Source organism: Chelonoidis abingdonii, chromosome 23 (genome assembly GCF_003597395.2).
Source record: "Chelonoidis abingdonii isolate Lonesome George chromosome 23, CheloAbing_2.0, whole genome shotgun sequence".
Classification (NCBI taxonomy): Eukaryota; Metazoa; Chordata; order Testudines; family Testudinidae; genus Chelonoidis; species Chelonoidis abingdonii.
In genome coordinates this window covers 23,176,703-23,194,791 of record NC_133791.1, presented here as the reverse complement: position 1 = coordinate 23,194,791, position 18,089 = coordinate 23,176,703, and the positions used below count along the sequence as shown (strand labels likewise).

Genomic DNA, 18,089 nt, shown 5'->3' with positions numbered 1-18,089 from the left:
GAATGTTCCTAGATGTTGCTTCAAAATTTTCCATCAATGAGTTGATGCAGAGAGAAAAATACATAGATGCTTTTGAATTACATTAAAAAATTCAGCAGTCTCCGTAGATGCTGATGTTGCATCACTGACGTCCCACCAAGTTCAATGAATGAGAACTGCATGGAGACAAAAAAATCTCGAGGGTTTAACTCTCGGATTGCCGTGTCTTGTACTCTTCTGCTCTTTCCTTCTCATGTTGGCACCCATTATCGTAGGCCTCGACCTCTCATGTCGTCTATTTGCAATTCATATCTTCCAGCTTTTTAAGAAGCACATTTGTCATACCAGTTCCTGTGGTATCAATGTCAATAAATTATAGAAAATGCTCTCGAACAGTCACCACTTTGCAGGAACATTTTCACTAGGTTCTGTTTGTTACAAAACGCACCATTGAAGTCATTTGTTCTGTTGACTGATGTCAGGTGTGCAGGTCCAGAATAAACAGAGTAATATCTTGATGACTTCTGATCTGCCACAATCTTCTGTTTGACTTTTGTTGCCAGTAACTGTATGATCTTATTTTGAATTGTTTTTTCCAAGGTAGTGGTGTGTGTACATTTCTTTGGTGGTGACTCTTCTTAAATACTCTTGGAGTACAGCATCAACTCAGCCATCAGCCTTCCACAATTTTAAGGAAGTTTCCATTGTTTGTCACATACAGCTGATCTGAAGTGCCACACAGTGCTAGGGTTTTGGGTAGCAGGGCATTTCACAATGGCAATGACCTTTTCAGAACATTTTGCCCAGTAAAGAGACTTTGATGCAATCTTTTCTTGATGCTGATATCTATGGTGGCCTTTAACCTTAGTCTCATCTCAAGCTCTTTCCACCTATGGAATGCTCTCTGGTGATTTGCTGCCTTCTCACGGCATGCCAGATTTTTCCAGTCCTTTGTTCCTGTAGAACCTAAATGTGGGCTGGAACATTAGACTGGAAGAGTTTGCAAAAAACAAAGACAGTATGCAGCATTCTGGGTTTTTGAGTACATAAGGCCCCATGGCCTTTCCACTTTGTCACCATTGAGTATTTCATGCTAGTAACGTGTTGGATGGAAACTTCTATTTTCATTGTCTTTGGGGAACATGAAGTTTTCTCAGTTCTGTGGCCCATCAGTACATAAGGAAGTCCCTCAGGCTACTGCTTAAGTGGGTCCACAGTCCTGGATCATCTCGACTTAAGGAACTAAACTCAGCAGCAGCTGTTTCTTGTGCCTCCACTACACTCTTTCTCTCTGATCTACACTTTTTCTTCCAGGAATGTGCATGGTTTACATCCATTTGAGATGGAGATATGAATGCTGCAGTAACTGCCAGGTCACCTGCACTCTGACTAACTGGAAGATCAGGCATGTCCTCACCATCACATCCTCACTGGGGCTGGAAGGCTCGCCGTGAACATTTGTGTCTATGCATCTCAGGAGAGCTCCTTCCTGCTTAGATAGAAAAGCTTCCTTTGCTTTCTTTCTTTTTCTGAATGCTTCCCCAGACAGGCATTTTCTTCTTTCACTCATGACTGCTGTTTTGTGCCAGCTAGAGTGGCTCTCAACACTCAGTTGAAGGGGACAAATAAGCAGGCTGGTAGCAGGGCCTGAGTGAGGGAAGATATCAGCATTTTAAGGGCCTAGCTGACTCCTACTGCTTCAGCTGACTGCCTGTTCTCAAGTGGGTTCAGGGAAGCAGCAGGAAACAGAAAGCTCGCTGAGAAGATGCTGTGAATCAGTCCAGACTCCTGGGGTGCTCGAGAGGTACATAAGAGGCTCCTTCTCCTCTCTCTCCCTGCAGCTCTTGCTGCTTTCTGTTATTTTCTCTCACCTTTTCTTCTGCCTGCCTGTTATGTCTCCTGTGCCCTCCTGCCTCCAGCACATTACTCCACCATCTCTGTGCATCTCGAACAGAGAGAATACATATGCACCAGCAGCAGACACAATTTTCTACACTCTGGGTCCTAATGGCGTCCCCCCACAGTCTGGCACCTGAGGTGGCCGCCTCAGTTCGCCTCATGGTAAGGCCAGCCCTGATCTGACTGCATAAACTCTCATAGCAGTTCACAAATTTGTGTTTGCTGCTGCTGGGATTCCCTGAATTACTCTTAGCACTTCATCATTTAGCTTTGATATTGTGCAGAGGCATGTCATTGTGCTAGTTAATTTATATTTTAACAATAAATTCTCTTTGAAAATATGAAAGTACGTATTCACTAGTAGTTTTAGCAATGACATCTGTGCTTCTGGTATTGTTTTTTACTGTGATTTCCAATTTGGAATTTTTAATTTAACTTTTTCTTATTATTTTTAGAGCAGAAGTTTATTCTGTTGGATCATCTGACTTCCAGTCTGACTGAATTTCTGACCAGGTCTCGGAACTTTGTTTTCATTCAATCCACAAATGGTGACTGCCTTTTGCGACTGTTATTTTGCTTCTAAAGCCAACCGTTAGTGTTTTTCCGCATGCCATTGCTTGTGTGTAGAACTTGATTCTCAAATGGTCAATGAAGGCAGTATCCTGTCTCATGTGATATCCTTCTCAAAGGCAAAAATCGACTGTAATTTTTGCTAAACATTAGAACTGCTGTAGTGGGTCAGACCAATAGTTCATCTAGCCCAGTATCCTGTCTTCTGACAGTGGTCAGTGCCAGGTGCTTCAGAGGGAATAAACAGAACAGGCAATCACTGAGTGATCCATCCCTTCATCCACTCCCAGCCAGGACTGGCTCTAGACACCAGCAAACCAAGCATGTGCTTGGGGCGGCGCAATTCCAGGGGCAGCACTTGTGCTCTCAGAGGGATTTTTTTTGCTTCAGCAGTTGCGCACTCAGGATTTTTTTGTTCTTTTTTTTGCTTGGGGTGGCAAAAAACCTAGAGCCAGCCCTGCTCCCAGCATCTGGCAGTCGGAGGTTTAGGGACACCCTCAGTATGGGGATGCATCCTTGATTATCTTGGCTAATAGCTGATGCACCTATCCTGAGGAACTGATCTCTCCACCAGGAGCACTGGGGATTAAGGGTTGCCCGCACCTGTACAGCATATACACCACACAGTGCGTGGCTCCTCTGGGGTCTCAGTACAGCTGGCAGTGCCTCCTGCCCCTACCCGTTTGCCATCAGGGTATTTAGGCAGCAGCAACATTATGGGTTCCACATGAATGGGAGTGTTTGGGGGAGGGAAAGGACTTCTTGGCCTTCTTCTCACCTCCACCACCCTAATATCTCTGTGTGATGGCAGCCATATTTTGACCCTGTGTGACAAACGGAATGTTCTTAATGTGTTCTCTGAATACTGTGTTGGTGCCTCAGTGTCCCCTATGCAGTTCTTAAGTATCCAGGTGCTGTTATAAGGGTGTGTGATTGCTGCAGAGCAAAGGGCCAGTGCACCTAAATGCCTGACACTCTGTCTCCTAGCAACTGATGGCCTGGGCCCCTCCTCTGCAAAGGTGCCAACTGACGATGTTGGAGACAAAGAGGTCAGGTGACCTCCTGGCCCGGGAAAGAGACAAAGGCCAGAAAGAAGGGGCTGGAGGGGTTGTCAGTCTGGAGCTGGCTGGGGATGAGGAGTGAAGTGCAGATGTGAGTGTCTGGCTCACTGCCCCCCAAAATGGATCCGGCCGAGGGGTACCGTTCGCTGTACCTACAAGCTCTGTTTTAGACTGTGTTCCTGTCATCAAGTAAACCTCTGTTTTACTGGCTGGCTGAGAGTCACGTCTGACTGTGAAGTGGGGGTGCAGGATCCTCTGGCTTCCCCAGGATCCCACCTGGGCGGACTCACTGTGGGAAGCGCACGGAGGGGTAGAGGATGCTGAATGCTCCAAAGAGAGACCCAGGAGGTGAAGCCATGTGAGCTTCTTGCCCTGGAGACAGTCTGCTCCAAGGGAGATGAGGCTCCCCAAAGTCCTGACTGGCTTGGTGGGGAGCAGTTCCAGAGCATCGCCTGGGGACTCAGTGACACCCTGTAATAGATAGGCACTGCTTCTTCCAGGAAATACTTCAGGTGAGCATAGATAGCCCTCAGTAAGGGAAATAAGAAATCCAAAATACTTCTCTCTCTTTTCTACTCAGCCCCCAGAGGATAACATATACCTGCATGGAGACAAACCCATCTGGCTCATCTTTACCCTACAGACTTCAAAATCTCTTTCTGAACAAGCCCTTTCATCGCCAATGAGATATTACCCCAGGAGCTTGCTGGAATCTACCCTCCCTTTCATCCGAAACCTTTCTCAGTCAAGGCAATAGAAGTTCATTGCTGCCTGTGCCTCCCTGCTGAGTTGATGAACTGTAATGGTCAGAGATCGCACCAACATAGAAGTATATCAGAGGCAAAGCCTAGGAAAATTAAGAGTTTAAATTATCTTCCACATGTCCTGCGTCCCACTAAAATGAATCCAACCCACAGGTCACTTGGGCAGAAATGTCCATGTCAGGATGGCACAGTAAATGAAGCTGCAAAATAAATGATGTTTAAATGAACTCACTCTATTTTTTACAATCCTCAATTAAGAGTTAATTTATACATATGTACTCCAGGCAGGGTCATTTGGAAGCCAAACGCTTTATGTTTCCATCCCACACCACTGTCAAGTTTTAGAAGATTAGGACAAGTCAGCAAATAAGAACAACAAGTATCAGTAATTGCTACTGGTAACAATTCCCTGTTACTGGTAGCAAATTACATCAGACAGCAGTTTTCTACAATCCCTTACATATGAGTAACTGCTACAGGTAGCAAATTCCAGTGCAGAAACAGGCTCGCCCGAGTGGGTGGGAAAAGTGTCTACCCGCTGTTGTCTCCCCCCAGTGCAGGCCAGGCAGGCTTGTCCGGAGGGCAGGATCGGGGCCCAGGTCCCGCTGTGACCACAGGATGCAGTCCTGGGTTTACAGTGGCGCAAGGTCCACACTTGGAAGGGGCCATGTGACTACTTGGGGGCCCGCAAAGGGTTAATCCAGCCCTGGCCACATCCCGGCAACGTGAAGTCAGCATCTTCTCCACACTGGGTGAAACAGTGTGCAGGCGCAGCAGGGACTGGGTGTTGCAAGGTATACTGGGAGTTATAGTTTGCACGCAGCTGCGTTCTGGAGCCTTGGGACCTGCGCTGCCAGCTGCGCTACTAGTCCCAGCATGCCTTGCGCCATGCTGTCAGCCGCCCCAGTTGAAGCTGGTAGACCAAAAACACCCATCCCCTCCAGCAAGGAAATGACGCAGGGAGAGGGTTCCCGGCGCTGATCCTGCTTGGCCCCCCACCCCTGAATCTGTTCCGCTCTCCTTGGGTGGTGGGAAGCCGGGGGCGGCTATGGTGCTCTGACTCCTGCCACGGGCTCCTGGCACTGTCTGGACCCTGCAGCTTTGCACCAGGAGGTGGTTGCCTGTGGCCCCTGGAGGGTGGGGCAGTGCAATGCCCAGCAACTGTCCCCACACTCTGGGGAGGGGGGAGCATGGCTTGGGGGGATGGGGCAGTTGTGGAGTGAGTCTGGGTTTGACGGGGGAGCTGGCACTGAGTCCGTGGGGCAGGGGGATAGGAGAAGCAGGGTGTGAAGGTACAGGGGGCAGAGGGAGGAGATAGTTCTGGTTGAACTTGGGGGTTGGTTCAGGTGGGTGCAGTAGAAGGGAGGAAGGTGACAGTCCTAGGGTGAAAGTTGGGGGAGTGGTAGCAGGGACATTTGAGAAGAGCCCTTGTATGAAGGTCGGGGTTAGTTGGGGTGGGGGTGGGGGAGAGCCCAGGTGTGAAGGCTGGTATAGAGGCTTGAGTCTGGATTGTGGTAGCCTTTGTGATAAAGTGTGAGTCTTTCTCTCAGTGGCCTTTTCTCCCAGCAAAAGATGGGCACCAGCAGTTTTCCTCCCCAGTAACTTAAGATTTGTAAACATTATTGTACCAAAGTAGAAAGATCCAGCTTGTGAAATTGGATTTATGAAACATTACAGTGGGTGGAGGGGAGCTGCAGGTGCAACTCCACTGAGTGGTACAGCAGGGCTTAATATGGCTCATAAATGTGCCAGTTAAGCACTTGTGTTCAGGGCCAGAAGCAGGCCCTGAGTGTTTTAACAAAAAAGACAAAACTAACGAAGAACCCACTCCCACACAAGTAAACCAAACTCAAGTGTATTCTGGGTACACTGATTTTAGTCCAGTTTGTTCTCTGTGGGCTGAGTGGAGGTCTCAATCAAGTATGGCTTCAAATATCTTATTTTGGTTTTTAATAAATGTTTTCATCCCCATCCCAGCAGTACCAGGTTTACTATGGCGCCGTTGCGCTGGGCCCACACTCGGAAGGGGTCCATAACGACTACATGAGGGCTCACAAATATGTTTGGTGTAAGGCCCACAAAAGTTTAATCTGGCCCTGGCAGGAGGCAGGATCGGGACCCCGGCCCATGAATGTATCTAGATCACATAAGGAGTTGAGACTAAATGACAAACACCCCTTTTAAAAAACCCTTTTAATGAATTAAATCTGTGAATGTAAAAATTCCAGGGCGATCTGGGATGAGACGCTAGAGCTGGGCAAGTGATTGACACAACAGCTGTCAAATAACAGCTGAGAAAAATCACAAAATTCATTGAACGAGTTATTGGACACATACTGATCCGGCTGGATGTGTGGCCCACTGCAGCAGGAAGCCCACAGCCACAGTCCCAATCAGAGCAGCTCCTTGGAGTCCCTCTTAGACACTATTGCAGCTGAAGCTGGGACTCTGGGGCTGCACTGGAAAGTTTGTGCAGTCTCCAGGTGAAGCCACATTTAAATAACCACTCTGAGAAGGCTGAGAAGGTGATAAGGAAAACAGGGACTTTGGGGTCTTGGTTCCTTCTTCAGGCTTGACATCTTGGATGGCTCTCAGAATGCCAAGGGAGTTTGGCAGCCCTGTCGCTGAGAAGCTGAAAAAGAATTTCCATCACTAATTCACTCTGCCAACATCTGCCTACGACAGTCACCTGGCCTCCAGTACTGTAGTGTCTAAGTACCTCACAATCTTTAACATATTTGTCCTCACACACCCTGTGGGCACAGCAGTGCTAGTATCTCCCAATTACAGCTGAGAGAGAGGCTGAGTGACATCACATAGGAAGTCTGTGGCACAGCAGGGACTTGAACCCAAATCCTAGGCTACGGCCGTACTGACCGAACTATCCTTCCTTTCTCTACACCTCCTCTCCTTCCCAAAAAGTGCTCTGGCCATGCTTTAAAGGAACAGGGCAATTTGTGTCACAAACGTGGTTTTTAATTTAAAAATAAAAGTTTTGGAGCGGTCTTTGGAAAACTTATTTTGGGAGAAAAGTCAATAAATGTGTTCAGTCAGGAAAATGTGGTTAAACTCGTGTTCAGAAATGTCCATTGCTGTTGCATATTTACCGTGCAGTGCTGATAAGATTTGTCAAGTTGATTTACTCTTACACTGTCTTGCACAGAACATGTTTGCTAATGTTTATGGCAAAACCCCTCCGTAACCTAAGTCAATGTGCAGCTGCCTTGCGACCCCAGTGCTGATAAACAGCAGAAGCAAAACTTTCTCTTCCCACTCAGTCCCATAGCACCTTGATCAACATGGGCTGGGCACCAAGTTCTGGGTCCTGCCACATCTCACTCAATCCTCATGCCTCCCCAAATCACCTACTTTCCCCCATAACCCACTGTCCCCCAACTCAACTGGAGGCAAGCCCCAAGCCGCCCAGCTCTCTAGATGGTTGCTCCCCCATAAGTGTGATAGACTCCTATTTTCCTACTCCCTTGGCTCCTCCTAACCCACAGTGCCTCCAAGGCTCCCTGCATAAGTACACCCCTACAAGCTCCTGTGACCCAATGGCTCCCACTATGGTTATTCCAACCCCTCTATCCCCTAACTGCTCCCAACCTAAACCTTACAGACTCCATTTTCCTCCAAGGAGCCCCCAGACTCCGTAGTACATGCAAAAACTGCCAAACTTCTGGCTCTCCCATGGCACCTCAGCACTCTGTGCCCCTTCCCCGTAAACCAATAGCTCTTTATTATTATTAATTACACGTCCTGCGGTAGCACCCTGAGGCCCCAACCAGGGAGCAAGGTCCGTTGTGATAGGTCCTTTACACACATAATGGAAAGCCCCAAAAGGCTTACAATCAAAGTAAAGGAGGCAGCAGCTAGCAGAGGATGGTTTAGCCACTCCTCCACAACTCTAACCCCTAAAATTCAATTCCTCCTTAAACATCCTTCTTCACATGGCCCCTGCTCCCCATTAGCCCTGGGAGTCTTTGAGGGAGGGCTGTAGCCAGAGCCCAATTTCAAATTCTGGGCAGGCCAATGGCCCATGATCCTCCAGGTTAGGTACCAGGATCTTCAGGAGAAGGTCACTGCCCTTCCCGTACCCACAGGGGCATGGCCTGTTACGCAAACTGAGCTGGCAAAGCACTGGCCCTATCTTTTATGATAAGGGTCTGGGGGAAGCCCTCCCCCAATGGCAGGGTTTCTGTGTGTGAGTAGCCCCACCAAACGGGGAGAGTGGGGCTTCCCTTTAGCCTGGAAGAAACCCTGCCCATTGTAGGAGGGGCTTCCAAAGACCCAGAGACCATAAGACATGTTTTAGAGACTGGGATGCTGGGGGACAAGCATGAGAATCCCTTTGCAAGGGTTTCTTAGTCCCTCTGTCTCCTAGGGCATGGACAGAGGGCTTTTTTTGAAGTTTCATTCCAAACAGTTTTGCAAATTACAAAGTTCCTTGAAGAAGAGTTGTGAGAATGGGACTAATGGTTATTATGATCTACTGACAGGACAGAGAGGCTTATAGAACTGTGAGGAAAGGCCTAAAATCTTCTAATGAAGAAGAACCCAAGCATGCGGGGAGTTTGTTGAAATCTGTTCTGAAAACTCTATTTTGTGGCTGTCTTTCAGACATTTTAGGAAATGACGCTTAGCACTACAGGAGAAGGTTCACTCCCTTGTATGGTTATGGAGACATTAAGCCTGAGATCATGAAAAAGGACCCTAAGTTTTAGCACCACCTGTGGGACACAACAGTACCAGTGAAATAACTGTACTGCAACAGAATCCAGTGATGTAAATTTGTACCATGGACTCCTGAGCTTGGCAAAGAAAACTAGAACAACTGAGGAATGTTATCAATCAGCATTACACTTAGTGATTTCAATGTGAGCTTAGGTGGCACAGACCAGCTGTCTGCTGGTTTCATTCCATTTATTTTACTATTTATTATAGTATCTCTTCAAAAGAATGGTGCATGCATGGGCCAAGGGATACAAATTTTGAAACTCCATTGTGTACACAGCTGGCAATGCATCTTTAGTCTTCTATGATTATGTTATTACTTAAACTACCACCCATAAATCATGAGGAGCTGGAAAATATATTTCTGGAATTTTTCCTTCTCTGTACCATTTGCTTTTATATAATCATTTTCCCCACAGCATGACTAAAACATATCCACGAATAAAAGAAAGGGTGGAACATGTGTTTCAAAAACAAAAATTCACAGCTTCCCTCTCCCAGACACTGACAAGTCTCACTGTTAGTAAGTAGACACACTGCCTGTATGTTTTTACTTATAATACCTTGTGCTTGGACATGGCAACATCTTACTTAGCAGCTGGCATTCAGAGAAGCCAATGCTCCCGAAGTCCTAGAAAGAGAACCAGAAAAATAAACAACAGATCCAAGGTAGGAAGGATGCTCTAGGCAATCAATGCTTGCAAGTGCATCATTCACAAACTAGAGAGAAAAAAAACAGTTTTAATATAACATTTAGAGAGACAACACAGAGAATCACAGACGCAGAGAATTCCAAAGGGATGAAACACTTCAAGTGAACATATGTTTGCGTGTGTCGGTGGCATGTGAGGGATGTTATTTATATGATGGTAAACAGCCCTGGCAAGGGGCCGTAGCTGGAGCCAGAAGCCTGGGCTGATGGCAGGAGTGGCTGCAGCTGGGGGCCACACCCCAAACTGAGCCACAAGCCTGTATAAGAAGGCCAGAGGAGCCAGAAGCAAAAAGAGTCTCTCTCTGACTGGAGAGAGAGACAGGTCTGGCTGCTTGGGAACTCACCCAGGGGACCTAGAGGAAGGCAGGGCTGGGGAAAAGCCTTAGGAGCTGGGAAGCCCTAGGCCAGCAACTCCCCAGGCTGCAGGGCCTAATTCTAGGCCTCTAAGGAACTGGGCTTGCAGAGGGGCAGCCGCAGGGTGGGTAAAGGCAGCTAGGCCAAAATCTCTTTGCCTATGATGAGTGTCTGATACTGCAGTCTGCCCCAGGGCGTGGAGGCTAGACAATGACTGGGCAGTAGCCAATACTGAGGCAAAGTGGGGATAGTGGGGTGGAATTCCCCTGGGAGTGGAGGAGACCCCGGTAAAGGGGCACTGAGGTCCAGGGAGGGGCCCGGGGCCAACAGAGGACAGGTGGATCACTGGCCTGCAGAGGGCGCTCCGTAGCTGGAATCGAGCTAATTCCCAGCAGGAGGCGCCGCCTGTCTACATGTGGTGGAGAATGCGGGCATAGCGGTCCACCCCGATACAAGGGGCCTGGGCAAGGACTGTGGACTATTGCCTGGACTGAGGGGATCTGGAGGATGATGGATCTGGGGTACACAGGGATCTTCTACATGGAGGCCCCCGATGGAATCCCTGATTGGGCCCTGATGTCAGTGCCCCTGAGAAAGGGGGCTGACCATTTGCAGGGGATCCGGGAGGCCCGACAGGACATGTGGGAGGTGCAGGAGGCCCTCCGGGAACAAGTGGGCCAGCTGGCACAGGAGCAGCGGGATCTGGTGAACGTCTTCAGGATGGAGTTCTGGAGGCGTGGTGGAGATAGCTGGGAGAGGCGGAGAGCCGGGACCGGGAGGCCTGCAGCTGAGCGCCGGACGTGTTATGCCTGTTTCAGGCAAGGATATTTAAGGAGGGACTGTCCCTACTGGGTTGGGGGCAGGGTGCCTCACCCAGAGAAGAGGAGGCGGCAGGTCCCTCAGGCAGTCTGCCGGGTGCGGGAACCCAGGCAGTTGCCAGTATGTTGGACATGTGGGCAAGCGGGCCACTTCTGGAGGGACTGTCCGGGCCCAAGGAACACGGGGCAGGGCAACCCAGGGAGGTCTAAGCCCATGAAGAAACAGAGAAGGCCTAAGGCAGCGGGGAGGCAGGGAGTCTGCTGGGGCTGCCAGAAACCAGAGCACATTAGGAGGCACTGCCCCCTCAAGAGACTTGAGGGTGGGCCAATGGAGGTGCCTGAAGGCCCGGAAGGGGCCATGCAGGAACTGAAGATGGTAACACAGGCCGAGGTGAAGATCGTGGGGACCTCGCAGGAGGCTGGGACCCAAACCATCACCCCACCTGTCAGAGGGAGAGGGACCCAGATGGAGTGGGCCCAGCAAGAGATGGGGCCCCGGGGGGGACATCTCCGAGAAACAAAATGGACCCAGGTGGTTGTGGGACAGACCACCAAGGGGACCCAGACCCTGAGAGAAGAAGGTCTGGGGGACTCAAATCTACGGGCACGGCTTGAGGCAGCAGAGTGGGCCCTCCGTGAGTCTGAGGTGAGTGTGGTGGACCTCGTTAAGGAGTATGCGGCTGTCGTAGATGAGGAGGTCCGCTTGCGGAAGTGTTTGGAGGAATCCGAAAAGAAGCGAGTGGCACTGGAGGCACATGGGCGGCTAGTCCAGGGGAAAAAACCCTCCTATCCCCATGGGTGGGGATTTTAAGGCGGGAGGTGTGTAGCAGGATGGACTCCTGCTCCAGGAGAGAAGGGGTGAAAGCAGCCCTGGCAAGGGGCTGTAGCTGGAGCCAGAAGCCTGGGCTGATGGCAGGAGTGGCACAGCTGGGGGCCATGCCCCAAACTGAGCCACAAGGCTGTATAAGAAGGCCAGGGGAGCCAGAAGCAGAAAGAGTCTTTCTCTGACTGGAGAGAGAGACAGGCCTGGCTGCTCGGGAACTTACCCAGGCAACCTAGAGGAAGGCAGGGCTGGGGAAAAGCCTTAGGAGCTGGGAAGCCCTAGGCCAGCAACTCCCCAGGCTGCAGGGCCTAATTCTAGGCCTCCAAGGAACTGGGCTTGCAGAGGGGCAGCCGCAGGGTGGGTAAAGGCAGTCAGGCCAAAACCCCTTTGCCTATGATGAGTGTCTGATACTGCAGTCTGCCCCAGGGCGTGGGGGCTAGACAATGACTGGGCAGTAGCCAATACTGAGGCAAAGTGGGGATAGTGGGGTGGAGTTCCCCTGGGAGTGGGGGAGACCCAGGTAAAGGGGCACTGAGGTCCAGGGAGGGGCCTGGGGCCAACAGAGGACAGATGGATCACCGGCCTGCAGAGGGCGCTCCGTAGCTGGAATCGAGCTAATTCCCTGAAGCAACCAGCAGGAGGCGCCGCGGGGGTGAGTCTGCCCATCTACAGATAGGTTTTTTCTAATAACAGTTCAATGCAAGGGCATGAGCATAACTCCCAGAGGATGAAAAAAAACATGTGCAGATGATTCAGGAAAAGTTATTTCCATAGAACGGACCTGCTCCAGTAAAGGTAGCCATTTGTAGTTGAAAATCCTAACAAATTATATTATATATTCTTCTTTCATAAGCACATGAGTCCTGGAGGAGCAGAGTTACTATTATAAACAGCTGTTATTCTCCCTTTCAGCCACTGTCCCACACACTGTGGCCAGCATTTTGAAATTTGGTTGCCTAGACTCAGGTCTGCTCCACACTCCAAAGCTATGGTAGCAGAGCTATGTCTGCTAGGAATGTGAAAAACAATCACATCCTGCCCTGACATAGCTATGGTGGCAAAACCTCCAATGGAGGCACTGCTATGCCAACGGCTGTCAACCTGGCTAACCATCTTGGGGGGTGGTGTAGCTATGTTGGCAGAAGAACTCCTGTGTCAGCCTGTGCTGCAGCTACACTAGAGGCTGTGCTGGTACATACTCTGTAGTGTAGACATGGCTTCAGATATATTTAGGCCCTTAGGCTGTGATTTTCAAAGGTCTCTAAGGGAGTTAGACACTCAATTCCTATTTAATTTAAACTTTGAAAATCTCAGTCAAATAAATGGCTTGATTCTCAGAGGTCCTGAGTCCATGCAATGGGAAACGGGAGTGCTCAGCACTTTTGCAAATCAGGACACCTCTTCGGGTGCCGAAGTAGGGATTTAGGCTCCCATGTTTGACATTTTGGGGTCATTTGTGTAAAATATCTAAAATTACCCACTTTTTAAAAAATTTTCCTGGTTCCTGACCTTACACGTCATTGGAATATTTTTAATGACTGAAAAACAAAAAAGAACAAAGGTAAGAAAAAGTGATGCCTTTTCAAGATGACAAGTGGCCTAATAATACAACAGATGAGGGCACTGGCTGCCTCAGCAGACTGGAAATGAGCCACAAAGCCTTGCACATCTAGGCCACTGGCTCCAGTTCAGCTAATCAAGAGTGACGTTACCAGCCAATCCATGGGGGGAGGGTGTCACTTATGAAATGACTTGGTTGGGCTCAGTCCAATGCCTAGGGGACTGGGACACTAATAATACACCTCTCCTTCTGGCAGTTCCAACTGTGGGTACGACTCACTTTTGAAAGTCTGGTCCTGCGCGGACATATACCAAAAATTCCTGTGGAATCTAGAAGAGGTTAAAGCTGAGGTACATTGGTAGGGACTAAGGTGAAATTCCTCAGATGTGCCCATTTTACAGAGAAAAGCAGCACATCTCACCTCTAAGCTATGGGTCTGGATGTTCCTCAGAGTACGTTCCAGAATGCCAACATGACTGGAAAGCTGCAGGGTGCTTTCCTGGAGTCGCTTGTTTTCTTCATCCAGGAACTGCACTCTGAGAAGGTCACAGAGAAAGGGCACAGTTTATTTTCTGCACATGAATCTTCACCCTATCATTTTCTGTTTTCAAAGGGACATTTCCTCTCAACCTCTCTGCTGAGAAACTCAAACAACCCCTTAAACACTTCATACATATTGTCCCTGCAGTTCTACCTTGAGTCATGTTCCATGCAGCGCCAGAGTCGGCCATTTCAAAGCAGCTATTCGCATGAAGTGGCCTGCATACATCCTTTAGGCATGAGGAGCAGCTGCCTGACTCATCACTGCACTACCCTAGTTTCACTCCATGCACAGAAAGAGGATTTCATTGGAGTGACGCTGGCACAGAATTGGAGAACGCAGTTTGGCAGAAAGGGCTAACTTTGAACTCTAGCCCAGGAGCATTCTCTGTAACAGCATTAATGGCTACCTGTTCTGGATTGTGGAAATGATCCATTTGTTGTTCTGTCCAACTTCTTCCTGTTCATTAAGCTGCTGTAAGAGTTCTCTTTTCTCTTGGAGCAAATTCTCATTCTCCATGGTGATCTGTTTGATCAATGCATGTTGCTGTGGTTAAGAAAACAGGATGAAACAATAAGCTTTGATATAGCACGTTTCATCCACAGATCTAGACTGTTCTCAGTGGTACCTGATGACAGAACAAGGAGTAATGGTCTCAAGTTGCAGTGGGGTAGGTTTAGGTTGGATATTAGGAAAAACTTTTTCACTCAAGAGTGGTGAAGTACTGGAATGGGTTCCCTAGGGAGGTGGTAAAATCTCCTTCCTTAGAGGTTTTTAAGGTCAGGCTTGACAAAGTCCTGGCTGGGATGATTTAGTTGGGAATTGGTCCTGCTTTGAGCAGGGGGTTGGACTAGATGACCTCCTGAGGTCCCTTCCAACTCTGATATTCTATGACCTCAAAGTGCTGTATAAAGGAGGTCATGATCTGGGGTCTGATTATAAAATACGTATTGTCTTTGATGTTATGTGGCCTGGAAAGGGTCTTGTAGTCACACCCTTCCAATGGCATTTCAGATGGACGGTGGAAAGAATGTTTGACACCGTCAGAAGCAGATGTGAGACAATCCCACTCATCTCCCAGTCACACAGTTCTCCCTAAGGCATCCGTGGTTTTTGCAGAAAAGAGCAAACAAGACACAAGAAGTCATTCTTCCACTCTACTCTGTGCTGGTTAGGCCTCAACTGGAGTATTGTGTCCAGTTCTGGGCACCGCATTTCAAGAAAGATGTGGAGAAATTGGAGAGGGTCCAGAGAAGAGCGTATTATTTAGATTTTTTGGGCCTATGGTAGTTCGTATCCTCCTCGTTCTATTCTTCAACTTCTTGTTATTACTTGTTTTTTATAGTTTTCCTGTCTTGTGTGTTAATTGATTTAAGAAAAACAGGATGAAACAATAACTTGATATAGCACGTTCTCATCCACAGTATCTTGATGTTCTCAGTGGTACCTGATGACAGAGGACAAGGAGTAATAGCGTCCTCAAAGTTGCAGGGGGTAGGCTGGTAGTGTTGGATAATTTAGGTGAATTTAAACTTTTTCAACGTCAAGAGTAGGTTTAAGTACTGCGAAATGGGTTCCCTAGGGAGGTTGGTAAAATCGTCCTTCTCTTTAGAGGTTTTTAAGGTCAGGCCTTGACAAAGTCCTGCGCTGGGGATGATTCAGTTGGCAATTCTGGTCCTGCTTTGAAGCAGGAGGGGGTTGGATCCCTAAGATAGAACTCCTAGAGGAATCCCTTCCAACTCTTGATTTAAATTCATACCATGACCTCAAAAAGTGCTGCTATAAAGGAGGGTCATAAGATCTGGGGTCTGATTATAAAATATTCGTAGTTGTCGTTTGATGTTATGTGGCCCTGGATAGAGGGTCACTTGATAGTCACAACTCCTTTCCAATTGGCATTATTCAGATTGGACGGTGGAAAAGATGATTTGAGCAACCGTCAGAAGCAGATGTGACGACTAATCATCCACTTCACAGTCTTCCAAGTGCACATGTCTGTCAGATGACAAGTTCTCCTAAGGCATCCGGTGGTTTATTTGCCAGAAAAGAGCAAACCCAAGACACAAGAAGTCATTATTCTTCCACTCTAATCTCTGTTGCTGTTTAGGCCTTCAAACTGGAGTAATTTGTGGTCCAGTTCTGGCGCTACAACTGCATTTCAATGAAAGATGTGGAGGAATTGGAAGAGGGTTCCAGAGAAAGAGCAACAAGAATGATTAAAGGTCTTTGAGAACATGAACCGCACGAAAAATGAAGGAAGTCTGAAAAGAACTGGGTATTAATTAGTATTGTAAAAGAGAAGACTGAGATGGCGGACATGATCAGCAAATATTTCAGGATATCTTAAAAGGGTGGTCATCAGGATGACACGGGAGATAAACTGATTCAACCTTAAGCCTCAATAATGATAGAACAAAGAGGAGTCAAAAGGGCTTAAACTGAAAGCAAGAAGGGAGAATTTTAGAAAGTTGGACATTAGGAATAAGTTCCTAAACTGTCAGGAGTAGTTAAACACACTTGGAATCAAGTGCCTAGGGGAGGTTGTGGAATCTCCATGCTCTGGAAATAGACATTCATCTAACCTACTCTTAACTATCAGGGATGGTCTAGACAGTATTTGGTCCTGCCATGAGGGCAGGGGACTGGACTCAATGACCTCTTGAGGTCCCTTCCAGTCCTAGAGTCTATGAATTCAGAAAATCTCAGTCTCAATAAGTAACACTGGGTATTCCAGGAACTTCTACTGCGGCCAGACAACAGTGAGCTACTGAGCAGCATCAGTCACAGTAAAATCATCACTGCCCTCCTCTGGCAGGCCCACCACAAGGGAAGGTTCTCTGCACTTAGGCAGTTTGGGTTAGTTAAATATTGGGGAATTGCATTCCCTTAAAATAAAGGATTTCTAATACACAAAATACATCAATTAACGCGACGGGCCAAATCCGTTCCTGGTGCAACTGCAGCGTCCCCAGTGGAGGCAGGTACAATGAGAAACTAGGATGACCCTTATGTTAGAGAATTTGTAAATGGAATCTCAGCTGAGGTATGTTTCCTATAGTGGGAGCCTCAGGCTAACTGAAGGCACAAGAGGCACCCCAGAAGAACAGGTAGGAGCAGGAAGAGAAAGCTGCTCAACCTACATCTGTCTCACCTCACTAAAACAATCCTTAGAAATCACTCACCCCCTACTCCTGCAGCAGTCCCTCATGTGCTCAGCTGTGCATGGGGCTGCAAGTTTTGGCTGCTGCTCTGCTCCTGAGACACTATGCTCAACTAAAAGAGCGCATGCAGCCCTGCCCAACCGAGCCCTCTCAAGTGGCACTTGGCCTGCTGGGGAAATGGGCAACAGGGAAGGATTCTAAAGCACAAAAAAAGACTAAAGGGAGAACAGAGACAGAAAAGATGGACAAAAACAGTGGAAAGAAAGCGAGATGATGGTGATTGTATTAACGTATGGCATGACATGGAGGAGGTTACCAACCCGCCGGGCCACTGCCTGGGGGCTCCTCCAAAACCAGACAGGGAACAATTGAGCAGTGGTACCCAGGAAGTCTCTGTCTCCTTGGAACCTAACCACCGAGAGATGCTTCTCTCTCTCTTGCACAAACGTGGCTTGATTAGCCTGATTTTCACCTCCCCAACTTTATCCACACTGAACTGATCTGACACTTCGTGTTGGATTGGATGGCAGCGTAGGGCTTTTCTGGAAAGTCTGAGGCAATGCAGCAGCAAAGGCCTTGGGAGGTAGGAGCAGGGCTTAATTTGTGCCAGAGCGGAGCCCCAGCGCCTCTGGGCCTGCCGGGTCAGTTATGGATGTCAAGAAATTGCTTGAACCCCAGCACCTTTTTCATTACATATTAAGCCCTGAGCAGAGTGGCTCAAACATGAGGTGACTTCTCTTCCCGAACATTGTCCTTTTTTTGGCTCATTGTAACGCCCAACAAGCTTGGTCTAGACAATCCCTTTGTGTGAACCTGTTTCTCTCGCTGAGGACTAGAGCCTTTGTCTAGTTCAGGGGAGGCTAGTTACTCACAGTGGTTTTTACGGTACCGGCTCTGCTGAGCTCTGAGTAACCCATTCTGGCTCCCAGATTCCTGAATCACACACACAACGCCTGCCTTCGGGGATCTCTGGGACATGAGCTAAGCCTCCATCCGAATAGCTGGGCCATGCCAAGTTCCTAAGGCATGAATGCCAGTGCCCCTGCTAGGGCAGCTTCTGCTTTGGGACCCTCCTGGAGCAGCAGCCCCCCAGTGGAAAGCTCTGTCACCTG

General features: G+C 48.4%; 1 protein-coding gene across 1 annotated transcript in view; it reads right to left on the bottom strand.

Annotated features, from left to right (window-relative positions):
* Nucleotides 1-6,451: 6,451 nt before the first annotated feature.
* CCDC30 (coiled-coil domain containing 30) overlaps nt 6,452-18,089 on the bottom strand; it is a 161,038-nt gene continuing 149,400 nt past the window's right edge. Inside the window, exons 24-27 of the mRNA XM_075060183.1 lie at nt 14,226-14,362; nt 13,697-13,811; nt 9,571-9,638; nt 6,452-6,905 (exon numbers count right to left, since the gene is read on the bottom strand). Of these exons, the coding sequence (XP_074916284.1) occupies nt 6,692-6,905; nt 9,571-9,638; nt 13,697-13,811; nt 14,226-14,362 (534 nt within the window). The 3' untranslated portion in view covers nt 6,452-6,691. The remainder of the gene's footprint in view (nt 6,906-9,570; nt 9,639-13,696; nt 13,812-14,225; nt 14,363-18,089) is intronic.